General features: G+C 41.2%; 2 protein-coding genes across 9 annotated transcripts in view; one reads left to right on the top strand and one right to left on the bottom strand.

Annotated features, from left to right (window-relative positions):
• The window catches only part of THOP1 (thimet oligopeptidase 1), a 330,628-nt gene that overhangs the window by 114,959 nt on the left and 201,580 nt on the right, over window positions 1-14,089 (top strand). The window lies entirely within an intron of this gene.
• Window positions 1-14,089, bottom strand: part of ARHGEF18 (Rho/Rac guanine nucleotide exchange factor 18) — a 45,601-nt gene that overhangs the window by 10,202 nt on the left and 21,310 nt on the right. For 3 of the 8 annotated variants that reach the window (XM_061474796.1, XM_061474790.1, XM_061474792.1), the window contains 12 exons: window positions 13,723-13,790; window positions 12,133-12,196; window positions 8,974-9,118; window positions 8,076-8,188; window positions 7,786-7,926; window positions 7,074-7,324; window positions 6,269-6,394; window positions 4,496-4,613; window positions 3,835-4,083; window positions 2,950-3,026; window positions 629-807; window positions 134-225 (listed from right to left, as the gene is read on the bottom strand). In XM_061474796.1, coding sequence (XP_061330780.1) covers window positions 134-225; window positions 629-807; window positions 2,950-3,026; window positions 3,835-4,083; window positions 4,496-4,613; window positions 6,269-6,394; window positions 7,074-7,324; window positions 7,786-7,926; window positions 8,076-8,188; window positions 8,974-9,118; window positions 12,133-12,196; window positions 13,723-13,790 — 1,623 coding nt within the window. The remainder of the gene's footprint in view (window positions 1-133; window positions 226-628; window positions 808-2,949; window positions 3,027-3,834; window positions 4,084-4,495; window positions 4,614-6,268; window positions 6,395-7,073; window positions 7,325-7,785; window positions 7,927-8,075; window positions 8,189-8,973; window positions 9,119-12,132; window positions 12,197-13,722; window positions 13,791-14,089) is intronic. The other 5 variants (XM_061474789.1, XM_061474793.1, XM_061474794.1 and 2 more) reach the window with 4 other exon arrangements.

Below are 14,089 nucleotides of genomic sequence, written 5' to 3' on the forward strand. Positions count from 1 at the left end.
ATATAATTTTGCACTGCCTTGAAAGGCTTATGAAGGAGAAACTTGATCACATCATGTGACAAAAGAGTAAGACAGTCATCAATCACAAATGATGCTGAGAAGCAGTTCATGGAATATATGACTAAGTCATTACCTTGAAAATCTTTTAACTTAGCAGCTCTGGCTTCAGCCAGCCTCCTCTCTGCTTCAGGTTCATTAAATGTTCCTCCTTCTTCATCAGGACAGCTGTACAAAGAAGGAAACAGAGAGGTGTTTGACTTGCATATTAGATAACCTAAAGCCATTTCAGGATTCGCCTTCAAGATTTTGCCTAGGGTGTAGTTTATCTTGCATGTCAAATCTAACTCCCTTATCCAAAGCCCTGTTACATTTGACATCAGTGACATTTTGTGTTTATTTTTCAGGAAAAGCAGAATAAAGACTGTGGCTGGCTTCTATTGCAACTTTATGGCTGGCTTCTTCCCAAAGAACACAAAAGCAAATTGCATGTTTCAGTCTTACAGAGAAAGCTGAGGGGTAGTCAAATGGACTTCTGTGATAAATTTACATCTATGAGACCTGTGAAGACAAACAAGCCAGAAGTCAAGCCCTCCTGCTCTCTTATCATCTCATAAAATGATGATTTTACCTTTCTACAGCTCTGCGGATGTGTGCCATCCAGGAATTCCTCTCCTCTTTCGAGCTTGTGTGGATTTCATACATTTCTGGTCCTTTTAAGGAAGCACTAATTAAGAACATGGCCTTCTCCTCATTCGCTACCTCTCTTACAATTAACTTTTGCAGCGAGATAACTGGCGGTTTAGAGTCCTGTGAAACAAAAGAGAGTTTACTGCACTACACTGTATATGCTCTTTAGGGTTTGTGCTTCCCAGCTCCCCCATCTTTCTGCTTCTACTGGGCCACCAGGCCCATAAAACACATCACTGGAATGTTACTGCTATGACACTTCTGACACTGCCATTTTTTTCTCATCAATCATAGATGAAAATGTGGAATGAAGAATGACCATTTCAATGGTCATTCGTGGAATGAAGAATGACCAAGATGTCTGGGTACCTGACTGAATATCAAAGCAAGTATCAATTTAAACACCCGATGGTTCCCACTGGGTCCCAGAAGTCAAAAAAGTTGCTCAAAAGGAGACAAAACCAACATTTGTAAAAGGAAACAAAAATGACATGTGTGAGGTAAAAGAAGAGAACAAGAGGAAGTGACAGAAGTTCTAAGTGAGCTACAAAGGAAATAAAATCATAACACAGGGGTGTTACAGCTTGCTGTCAGGCCCTGTGAATAATAAAACAAGGTGACAGATAGCACTGCTGTATAGCTAAGGATTAACTGGATTAGCTGTCTTCTGCAATGAAAACAGATTTACAGGAGGGATATTAGTCACTGAAAACCTCTCTGTGCTTCATACAGCACAGAGCCAATATATGAAGCCTAGAAAGATTCTCCCCAGAAGAAACTAGCTCTTCATAACTGCTGCACCTTTGCAGCATAATCTAGAGTGACGGGAAGAAAACCGAGCTGTGGCACAGACATCAGGAAGGGTTGGTTTTGCCAACGCCTCTGAGCAGCTGTACTGCAATTCAAGCCATGAACAGAGGTCAATGGAAAAACAGAATCACTGAGCAGATCCATGTGCCCCCCTCACTTGATTTATCTATGGAGAAGTGATATCTAAATTTCAAATGAACCGTACACATACAAAGATGCAAAGAAGTGATCAGTCTATAACTGTAGAGCATGTTACTGGAGGGGAAAAAAACCCACCATGTAGCAGAGATCAGCTTGTGGGGACTGTCATAAGCAGCTAAATGATATATATAAGCCAGGGCTTGACCCTGCAGTAGAGCACCTACACTGACTAAGAACATGTATGTGTGCTCTTATTTCTTGGGAGCAATGCTTTAGCCTCAGTGTAAGCTACAACAGTCATGATGGTCAAGACACTACATTAACAACATGTTTCTTCCCCTCTATGAACTTGCTCTTCTGCTCATACCTCAGGTGAATTTGGAAAACATAATTAATCTATCAGAGTCAATGTCATAAAATGAACTACTGGTCAAAGATTCACCTAATGCTGCTCAAGAGGAAACGACTTCCAGCCATCCTGATCTGTGAAAGTATCCCCATTCTGTGCATTAGAAGAAGGGTAATTTGAAAAGCAGTTGCTTTTACAGCCCTGGGGCCACCAAAATAGCTTCTGCCATTAGAGTTCAGCTCTAATGTTGATGTCTTGAAAAAAGAAAATATATATCCAAGAAAACAATTACATAAAATAGTTTCTCTGTTACTGGTGCTATTACAGCCATAACCGAAGTAGATCAGGACAAAACGTCCACCATTTACTGCTCTGAGGATACCTGTGGAAATGCCCTAGAAAAGCAAGTGAATCCACTGAGTGTTCTAGAGTGCTGCAGTAATTACATTTGCATTTAGTGCTGACTCCATTTACTTCAGGAAAGTTCTTTGCCCCCAGTAAATCTTAGCCTACCGTGACCTTACCACATCCCTCACCGAAATGGAAGATTCTTTCCCTGCACATTAGCAAACAGAAGCAGACCTCATTTGCAGGTGCCTTTCAAAGCACAGATCTAGTATGTTTAACATATATGACACAGTTCAGTAAAAGGGAAAGTCACAGCACAAGAGGAGAAGCAGTGAACCTCAGAACAGGCTCAGGGCACCAGAAAACCACAGGAGATGTGGAGGCTGGAGCCGGCTGATGGAATAGCACACTGTTTTTGCACCAAGACACAGTGTGAGGGATTCAACAAGTACCAGAACTGCTTCAGAAAAAGTGATTCTATAATAGCTGGCTGGTTTATAACTTAATTTTCCTTTTGAACCCCCCACCCCATAATATCTCCATTTCCTGCATAGTTACCGTCACTTTCATAAATACTCTAAGTGAATGTATTAAATAAGGAGAACAATACCTACCACTGATGCAAATGTGTATTTTTGGTCCTTTTCTTGTAAGAGCAGCAATACATCAGTTAACAGGACTGCCAGAATATCTACAATAACAACAGAGGGGGGAAAAAAGGGCTGATTTTAAATCAGAAACACAGGTCCAGACTGAAAAACCACCTAACTTCAGTGCCTGTGGGTCAGGGAACAGCACATCAGCATCTGCAAGAGTGGGTCTGCTACTTCCTCTCACGTGGGCTGTCCACAGACAGGCTGCAGTCATGCAGAACCAGCACAATACAAATAGCTTGATTTAAAGCTTGAGAACACACCTACAGAGGCATCCCACATGTTGACAGAAACACTCATGAGGGAATGTGTCTCCCTTAACTGCAGATTCTTCTAGAACTGCAGCTCTCTGCAGCACCACCTACTCTTGGCTGCATTTTATGTGCCACTGAAGCTTCTTCTTGACCACCTGAGCACTGAAGCTGTTAAAATATTCACCGGTGGACACTGGTTTGATTTTCTGGCAAAACAGACATTATGCAGAATGAAGGTGTCATGGGGTTGTGAAGCAGAGCTAATAATGCCTTTCCACAGGAGACCAAGTCAGTATGACTCAAAGCTTTGTCATCTATCTAAAGACCTCCCTCTTGAATTGGAAAGCAGATCAGACAGATAATAAGCAAGCAGCATAAGGAACTTATGCACCATTACAGAGATGCTTATTGGACAAGCCAAGAATAGAACAAGTGCTATTTCCTCCAATATCCCATTAAACAAGCAGGTTATTGTCATTTTATACTCCATCGATCAGTAATAAACAGTTACTAAAAAAAAATACATATACATTAAAAAAATAAATGAAAAGCCTGTTTCTCTGTCGTGTTTTCCCCCTTCCTGGCCCTTTACCTTTGAGTCTCCCTGATGCAGCTTTCCAGTACAGCATCCCATCGAGCAGAAGCCGCCTCTGTCCCATGTCATCTTTCCGGAAGAAAAGCCCATTCTTGCATTTCCCTGATGATTTTAGCTCCATTTTATGCATAATCTCTTTAAGGCGCTGCCCCTTCTCACACTCATTTACTGTGGCATCTACATGAGTGATTGTGTCCTTAATTAAACTAAGGGCCTGGGTCAGCTCTTCATAATCTCTAGTTCCAGCTAAGAGAAAAGAGTAGCAGTCAGTGGGTTGCATTTTTAACTGGAATGTACAAATATGAGCAGCTAAACATATTTTAATGTGAAGGTTCCGCACTGAGCATCTAACAGTTATTTCCTAACAGGTTGTTTAAAAATAAAGTAAAAGACAAAATATCCTAAAGCTCTACATCTCTAATGAGCCGACAGACTTAAAACTGCTATGGTTTTGTGGTTTCAGACTTAAAAATCAGTGCTTGATGAGGTGACACTGATCTGGATCTGCATCTAGAACAGCATCTTCAGTGAACGAGGAAGAGAGAAAGCAGGAACAGGCAGTACCACCCTGTCCCTCCTTGTCTGAGGAAAGGACATGCAAAACACAGGAGAAGGATCAGCAGACAACTGTGAGGCTTCCAGGAATGATTACACCTACCTTCTGTATTCTGAATAATGCGTTCCACCAAGACTGGGTATTTGGTGAGGCGCTGGGTTACCAGAAGGATACACTCCTGAACACCAAGTCTCCTCACAATGGAAGAGTTCCCAATTTTCTAGAAAACAAGACAGACTCATCACACCCATTGCATATATTGCTCTCCTAACTCCCTCGCCTCACCATTCCCACATTTTCTGTCTCAAAGCACTTTGTTATGACAAGGCATAGCATCACCAAATTAGCATCACCTCTTTTACTAAAGCAAAACTCCTGGTAATGTTAAAAAACAATTGCTTTTATTACTGGAAAATATTTTGGGTTTTATTTTCAACTACTCTTAACTAAATCTGGAGCCAAGCAGAGAAAGTTCCGGATCTGAACTATTTGACTGCCTATTTGCTGATTGCCTTTTAGAATAGGATCAGTTCTTAAATACATAGGAAAGTACTAGAGTTTTGAAACCAGACCGAACACACCTAACAGCCAAACGAGGTCAATAATGACTATGCCCATGACCTGCCCATGGCAGGGGGGTTGGAACTAGATGATCTTAAGGTCCTTTCCAACCCTAACTGTTCTATGATTCTATGACTAAAGTAAGTGCTTCTTTGACCCCATGTTCACCAGCAGGCTCCTCTACAGTACCACAGCTCTGTTTAGAAAGGGAAGACTGTAAAGCGTCAGGATGCCACTAGTCAGTCTGGCTACACGTCCAGCACAATTCTGGCAGTAGAATACAGTACTAAGATCTCTCTTTACAAGGACTGTGGCGATGTATTTTAAGACTCTGGTTACTTACTTAGCTCCTTGAAAGTAAAAGGTTCTCCCTTTTAATGACTCCTAGCTAAGAAGAGCTGTAAGTATAGTGCTACATTGGAACGTTCACACGGTGTCACTTACTGAGGACTGGAAAATGTGAATACTTAAGACTGTGCAATGACATCTGCAGCTCAGGTTACAGGCTTCTACTTTGGCTGTGTCTCTTCAGCCCTTCCTATTAATTGCACATTACACTGTACATCAGACAAACAAACCACCCTGGAGCCAATTTTCTGGGTTTGGAAAGATGATGCAGTGGGCAAAACTTGACTCAAGAGTACCTGCTTTTTCCATAGTTGATCATTAACAGCATTTATCATTGACTGAATTTATTATCAAGCCACTTTACAAAGATGGCCACACAGCATGGCAGTGAGTGATAGTCATGAATAACTATAGGGGGCCTACAAGAAATCTGGAGAGGGACTTTTGACAAGGGCCTGCAGGGACAGGACAAAGGGAATGGCTTGAACCTGCCAGAGGGGAGACTGAGATGAGCTCTTAGGCAGAAGCTCTTCCCTGTGAGGGTGCTGAGGCGCTGGCACAGGGTGCCCAGAGAAGCTGTGGCTGCCCCATCCCTGGCAGTGTTCAAGGCCAGGTTGGACACAGGGGCTCGGAGCAAGTTGCTCCAGTGGAAGGTGTCCCTGCCTGTGGCAGGGGTTGGAACTCGATGAGCTTTAAGGTCTACATACATATTCTATTCCCCAGTCCTGTGTGCTCCTGAGAGCCTGCCTCAAATGTCACACCTGCTAATGGTGGTGTTGTGTCCACCCAGCTCCAAAGATCTAAAAATCAAGCTATCAAAGATCTAAAATCAAGCTATCAAATAATGCGAATCTGCCTCTAACTAGGTGCATTCAAACTGGAGGGATCTTCAAGTACAAAATAAGATCTAAAGTGGTCAAGTATATTTTGCACAGTCAGAATGGGAGACTTCTGGTTGTTGTTTACCTTTATTAAGGTTTGGAACTTCTTATTGCTCTGGAGCAGGTCTTTATAGTGACTAACAGCTTCATTGTGTCCAGAACAGAACACACCGTATTTTTCCTTCATTCTCTCCCCATTTTCACCTGAAAACTAAATCGGAAAGATAAGAATAAAAAACATGAATCATTAAGAGTAAGTTTACGTTAAGTAAGTTAAGTTTATGGTAAGTGATTTCTAAGGTGTTTACTATTCAGTATTTCAATTTCTTCTGTATCAGAAATGGGAGATTGATGCAGTGTGACATCTGAGAGCTTGGAATACCACAAGAACCAAATATGGCAGCTGCCATTACAAGAATTTTTAAAAGGATTTCTGGGGCTCTGCACTTAAAAAGACTGAGGACTAAATGGTGAAGGGGAAAACAATGGTCATGATATAGGAAGGAAGTTGAATCCACTCTGTACCAGAATAGGTACTAAAGCTGTAATGAGTTCAAAGGATCTTCACTGCATTTCTAAAAGGTCAGAACCTAGAAGCTTGGCATTAAATGCAGGAGAGCCACATTTGGGATGGACACCAGGAACATGTCATGTTACTTTTGGAACAGAGATAGAACCAGCTGCATATCCCACAACATGCATATGCACATGCCCAAAGAACATTTAATGATCATTTCATATTATTTGTGACTAGATATGCTCCTGCGAATCACGCTTACACATTACACTGGGAAGATAACGTCAAACAAATTATTAAAACAATCCTTACATAACTTTAGCCCACCAGTTAGCTTGTTAGAAGTTTAATATTGGTAGAATTTAATCCACACCTGTTTTACCAAGAGGTCTCCAATGTTCTGGATTAGATAATTTCGGTCACTGCCTTCTTCTAAGGATTCCTTCCGTCTCTCCTTCAACTGGAGCAGAAATTGCCCATGCATCTCCAGCAGCTCATCCACACAGGGGAAGAGCTTGTTGATAACTGCATTTGGGAACTGCAGTTCCTCTCTCATGGCTCTCGAGTATACCTTCAGCATTATTTTCAGTGTCCTAACATGGTGCATTTCAGTCTGCATTAGTTCTGAGCAAAGAGAAATACACAAATCAGAAGTCATTTATCTGCTGGGCAGTGACTACTGAGACAGAACAGAGCAGGCTCTGAAAGCCACCACCTTTTGTACCTCCTTCTTCACCACAGTCTTTGCATTACGGATGTGAAGCTCCCAAATTGGCTCTGATCATCTCCCCTCCAAACAGCGACTGACCCTACTTATTTAATGGCATCCCCCAGTTGCAGGTGAGCTCTTCCCTAATTGTAGAGCTGGGGTTAGCTGCTTACATAGGCATGCTGACAACTATGTGTTGCTTAAAATCATTAACAGGAGGACTTGTGCACACTGTGACAGGCAACAGACTTGAAAATCTTCACTCTAGTTTTCAATCACAAGTCAAAATGGGAGCCAATAAAAAGGATTTCTGCTTTGTTTCAAAACAGTGGCATTATGAAATAGAAGAAGTCACAATAATAACAAATAGTCTTACCATAAATGACATCTTGCCTGTTTTTAACGTCTGGCCTTTGCCTTTTTGCATAAGACTGTTCCACTGCAACACTCCAAGACTCTGCCTCAAACTCATGAGCGTCTGTTTCTATTTCACTTCGGAGGGATACAGAATATGCATCTAGACCAAAAGCACATTCAGTTTCAGTTGTTATTAAATTGCTTCCCACCAGATCCCTCATTACCATCATTCACAAAACCATCTCAGTGCTGTTTTAAGACTGGGTAAGAAATCACATAAAAATCCTGAAAAGCACAGAAATTCCATACCTTCCAGAAAAATGGTGTCTGCTGTTGAAGGTGCAAGTGAGACAACGTCATCTGAAGTCTGCTTAAATTTGATAAAGCTTGAATCCCCTTCATCCATGTCTCCTGAAATCAGTCTAAATGGCCAAAGAAATTAGACCAAGGGATCAAATCAGAATATTAACATTAAAGTTGCCTGACAAAGAAAAAAGCCTCCAAATTCAACCACTTTAACCTCTTTCCTAAACTCTAGTGCAACTGACTTAAATAGATAAAAGCTAGCATTGCACTCCGACTCAAAACAGTCAAATCCATTTAGCAAGTCCATCACTGAAGTATTACAGTTTTAATCGAAGCAGCATGAGCAAGTATGCAACTGCAGGTATGACATTTTGAAAAGACATCACCTGGTGACAAGCCACAGCCAGTTCAGAGTACAAAGGGCTCTTGCACTGAGCTTAACTGTGGCACATAAAGAGTAAACAACTATTTAAACCAGCAGAGAGCTACTATTTTAATCAAGGTATCCTGCAACTGCAGCCACTGCTGTCTCCTACACTAGTCAGAACTAGTACAACCTAGAATAACTGACCTCAGATTATTGAAATGCATCAGGTCTGAAGACAAATATACCCATGAAAGCCATAATCTAGGCAGAGACACCCAAACTGTGCCCCATTTTACATGACCTCTTCTGTGATATAGTACAGGGGGACTAAAGACAAGGCGATTTAAACAACAGCAACGCTTACTGTTGAGGGAAATGAATTAAAATTTCAATAAATCTCTTTTGAGCTAAAAAAATTTTAAAAAATCAATGTGAATTCTTGCTTTAGTTCTGTAATTGTTTTTCTTTTTACACGGGGCCGGGGACACGACAACAGCAGAAGCTGATGAATTGGAAGAGAAACAGTTTACTTACCCAAATTTACTGACAGCTCCAGCAGTATTCAGGGAAGACTGAGAATTTCCTCTTTGGGCGATAGTCATGCCGAGATTCCGCGATAGGACTGGGGTGCCATCAGGTCCCAGGAGAAGGCTCCGGGGCTGTTCCTTCAAAGAAGTGGCTAAAGAGGCAAAAATCGAATTGGTACTCAGGAAATGAGGCGTACACTGCAGCTCCCCTGCTCGCAGACCCCGCTCCGAGTGCGGCCGGAGAACAGACAGGATCTTGGATGTCAAGAGCTCGTTGTCCAAAAAAACATTCTCATTCCATTTTCTTGAAAAGGAACCACAAAACGAGAGCTCGGCATGAGCAGGAATTGTATTGCTCCTGCCGCTGCTTTTTGAATTTGTATTCCCCATGCTCACTCCTGGCTGCCCTCAGACTTGGCACAGTAAAGTGGCCCCAGAGATGCACTGTTTTTATACTACCTGTGATCCTTCTAGAAATGTAAAGCTGCCACTTAACTTACTGTATTGGCTAAATCAGCAGGTCTGAAGTGCAGGAAATTGGTCCCTACTGTGCCCATTTAGTGTGGAAATTGCAAAGTATCTTCTCCTTTAGTAAAACACCAGAACCTACACACAATTATTCACACCCTACCGTATAAGGGCACAGAATATTTCATGGCAAACGAGAAAAATCTGAGCTCACATCAAAACCACAAGTCCCTTGCAATGCTTATTGCCTGACAGTGATTTCTATCTGCAAGCACACACACACTGCACATAATAGATACCAGAGCTATATTTAATTTTAATACTGCAGCTTTTTAATGCTTTTTAAAATCTAGACAGACTGTGAACTGGAAAGGTATTTGAAATTTTAATCACTCTTACACAATACATGGAAGCTTGTAATAGACTTCTAAAAAATGGATACAATTATTTAGCACTAATGTCTGTAATGAATGATAAGGAACAGGAGACAAAATACATCCTTTTAAGACAGGAACTACAGGGAAGTCAAAGATGAAGAATCAGCCAATCTTTGAAACTTATCACTGACAAGGTCTGCAGCTGCCCTTATTCCAAAGTGCTTTTAAGGACATGGGAGTGGAAGAGATCTCATGGATCCTTGAGCCCACTGCAGCCTCTGCCTTACCCCCAGACCCAACTCCTCATCCAGTCCTGTGCCTGGGAGGCTCCTTCAGGACCATGCAGCCATTCGAGAGGGTCACCAGTTCCATCCAAGGTCTATGCTCACCAATTTACAGCTTTTCCTGTAAAAACACTAGTGTTTACCTATCCCCAAAAGTTCCCCTTTCTCAGTCTCACTCCTCCGCTAAGAGCTCTCTCTCCTTCCACTTCTGCCTTGCTCAACAAAACATAGCTAAACCAAGGTATTCATGCTTCATTTCATGAAACGGGTTTTTCCACATTTCTTGATATCCCATACTTTACATCTCCTTGTCTTTCATTTCATGTCTGAAACAGTTGAATAGAATCGTATTAGGGCTGCAAGGGAGATTTCATGAATGATATTTAATATCAGGAATTATCACTGCAGCTTTTCCTGCTGGAAAACCTGCTTGGGTTTGAAATCTGGCTATCAACACAGCACAACACAACAAGTAGGTAAACTGAGTCCTCTTCCATCCTCTCCAAGTGATGAGCTCCAACGGAAAGAGGACACTAATTTAGTGGACACTAACAGAAAGATTTGTAAAGGGGGTTTTCTTAAAGACTTAATAATAAATGTCCTTCCATTTCTATCTGGGGAAGTACTGAAATCTTCAGCCATCATGTTCTCTTGCTGTGCTTTACAAGCCAAGAACATAAAGATCTGTTTCACAATGAAAGGCCAACTCTAAAAATCCCCACAGGCAAAACATGTGGAGAGGGATGGGGGACACACACAAACACCACAGTTTACAGCTTTCTTAAACTGTATTTCTCTTTTACATGGACACAATACCTTTCTTTGGCTTTTTTTGCTGGACACTGCACTCTGCAGTGTTACCCTGCAGGTAAAGACAATGCTCATGCTATCAACTGCTCCTTTACCTCCCAGTTTCTGGTTTTGAGCATGGAAAACAAGTACTGGCTGCCTAGCAGAGTGTGCACCAGCAAAAAGCCATTTTCTGAGTTCAATTAGCACTGTCTGCACACTGCTGAGAGTCCCCATCGATCGCTGTTAAGCTGTCAAACCAGACCAGACTGTATACCACAGAGCTGTTTCAACGACAAGCCCTACAGCCAACTTTTCCTATTTTCATTAATCCTTACTGTTTCCTACTGTCCCTGCACCTTCCCCTAAATGCACAAAAGCATTCTTGGTAAGGCAAACAGCCATTTGTCTTCTTGTAACACTAACTCTTTGTCCTCTTACCCTTGTTTCACAAAGGATACCTTGCAATGCAAGTCAGATGATACCTAACAAAACCAGGTGAAACACATACAGTAATACTCAGACATTCATGTCAGCTGTGGTTCTTACAGCCATCAAAGCAACCAAATGGACCGACTGCAAGGCAGAAAGTAATTCTATTCTGGTTACAATCAATCACCCCAGAGCCAAAAAGCCTCTTCTGTTAATGCAGACCTCATCCCATCTAAAAATTAGAATGCTATTGGAATGGTACACCTGTGACCATGATGGTCTTTTCCAGCAGCAAAAAGCTATTTCAAAGCTTATGCTGCAATAAAGCTGTTCATTCCTTTTTTTTTCCTCCCAGATGTCTTTTCCCACTTTGCTTCGACAAAGATTTCTGTTCAGACCATTAGTGCTAGCTTGTCTTAGAGATTTCTAGCAACCACTAGCTGCAGGCAAGTTTTAAATAGACAATTATGAAAATCTGATGTAAAACAAAGTTCACAGTTCTAGTCTTTTCAGAGGCCAGAGAATAGACAATCAATGAAAAACGAGCTTATTGATCCCTTTTCACCGTGATATTCTGAGGTTACACAGCAAGAAGGTATAAAGAAAAATAAAAAGATAAAGAGATAAAAACACACAGGAGATTGCTAGGAGCCTCTGAGCCATTCCCAATAGGAAAAAAAATGAAGCCATCTTATTAAAAGAGACCTTTTCTATACCTCAATAACACACTGTGTATAGCCTTTAAAACATATTAAAGGAAAAAAATACAATCGAACAGATAAGCCTTGAGCACAGAAATCATTCTTTAGTACAAACCTGGGGAAATGCACTGGGGCGAACTTTGTGGAGATCCAGAAGGTCTGTGCTGCAAATCTCTCTGCTATAGGAAAAAAGACAATATTCTTACACATCCAGACCAAACTTTCAGTCCAAAATGAATCCTATTCTTTCTACCATACAGCACTAACTGCGAGTGAAGCTGTGTACTGAAAGTAGAAAAGCTTTGACATGGTGACAGCTTTGATTTTTTCACATTCCAGACAAATGCCCTATAGACATTAACACTGTATAAAAATCCCATCAAACAGAGATCAGATGAAATAGAACAAAGAGCGAAGTTCCAGCTGAATGCAAGCTGTAATAATAAATAACTTATGAACTAAAAGCAAACCCTTTAGGTACACAGTCTTTACCTATGCTTTGTTGCCATTTAGCTCACAGCAACACTAATGATACTAACCCAGCCAGTTTCAACCAAAATTTAGACTGCCCATTTAAAACTGCATCTTTGGTAACCTGTACAACTTTCCCAGTCTTACAACACAAGATATTGCAATTCATTGAGATACAATTTATCAAAGATGCCAAGAAATTAAGTAAATTCTATGGTCTGTAATGAATGGCTTTTGGGGAGGCTTGTTTCACTTCAAGGGTCTCATTCCTGACTTCAGTCCCCATCATGTGTGCTACCACAGCCTCTTTGCTTTCTTCAGGAGTGGTCTGTCAGGGCTGACTACACCATTACAGTCTGTGAGATGGTAAGGAGTGAAAACGGAAGCATCAGAGCAAGTGAATTTTTCCAGTTTAAAAGGAAAATGCACAATGCATAGAGCACTTTAAAAGTATTTATCAAGACCCCCACAAGACCATTTCTGCCCTCAAGAGTTACATTCTATATCACCAGTGACTGAAAGCACTTCCTCTAACCTCTAATTGCCCAGGTTTGAGCTGCTCTGCTCTCTCTTCCCCCAGCTCACAGTACTCCCTAATCTGCTATTAGTCACTGAAATCATCAACACTTGCAGGTTAAACCAAACTCAAACTCCCTCGGGTGTAATTAGTTATAAGGCAAGGAAATTATTTTTGAAACCACTACCAGGATAATAATAATAACAAAGAAAAGGCAGCTCAGCAGCTATCTGAGCCCAACCTGTGACCTGACTGCAATCACAGGCACCACGCTGACACAGATAACAAATGAATAGCTTAGCAAGATATAAAGTTAGCCAGAGTTCAAAACCAAAATCACTTCTTCATTGCCTAGCTTCTAAATAACAGGCAACTGTTACAAACAAATTCCCCTCCACCCCTCAGCTTTAACATATTAAAATACAGGTGCATAAAATCCAGAGGTTCCAGAGAATTTAATCATGTTCTCAGAAAACGAGCATTCTTGTGTTAGTTGCAGTTCTGACAGGCATGAGCAATGCTAAGTGATACTCAGTACAGCAACAATACATTTCACTTAGTTTCCCTACATACACTGTCATAAATTACTATAATGACAAGTTAACAGCTCTTTGATGTCTTGAAGATGCAGGGCAAGATTCTGTACTGCTGTAAGGTAAAACACACTAAATTGTGAAGCACTGTTATTATAAAAGAAGAACGAACTTTAAACCCCACCTTGGGTCTGATGTTGCTGCATTCAGCCAGTAAACTCTTGCAGTTCTTATGGACATTCACTGCACAATCTGAAACACACACAAAACTGAAATTATTCTTGTCGTTCCCAGCTAGGGAAAGGAAAAACGACACAGGAAAAGATGGAATTTTGGAAGAGATGCAGAGAAAGCTCAGGTGTTTCAGTGATCATCCTTGTTGTGTATGTCCTGTTCTTCATTTTACACCAAATGCTCAAGCTTTTTCAATAAGGCTCAGAACAACTGATAATACAATCCACATATGCAAACCCAAAGAGATGCTATTGACTGCACTAACAGTATTCTGCCTAACCTTTGCTCAGCCACAACACTGCTTTCCTCTTATTTGC

The sequence above is a fragment of the Pezoporus flaviventris genome, unplaced genomic scaffold, assembly GCF_033815535.1.
Source record: "Pezoporus flaviventris isolate CSIRO_AGI_PZ_B2104156 unplaced genomic scaffold, CSIRO_AGI_Pfla_v1 ptg000080l, whole genome shotgun sequence".
In the NCBI taxonomy this organism is placed as follows: domain Eukaryota; kingdom Metazoa; phylum Chordata; class Aves; order Psittaciformes; family Psittacidae; genus Pezoporus; species Pezoporus flaviventris.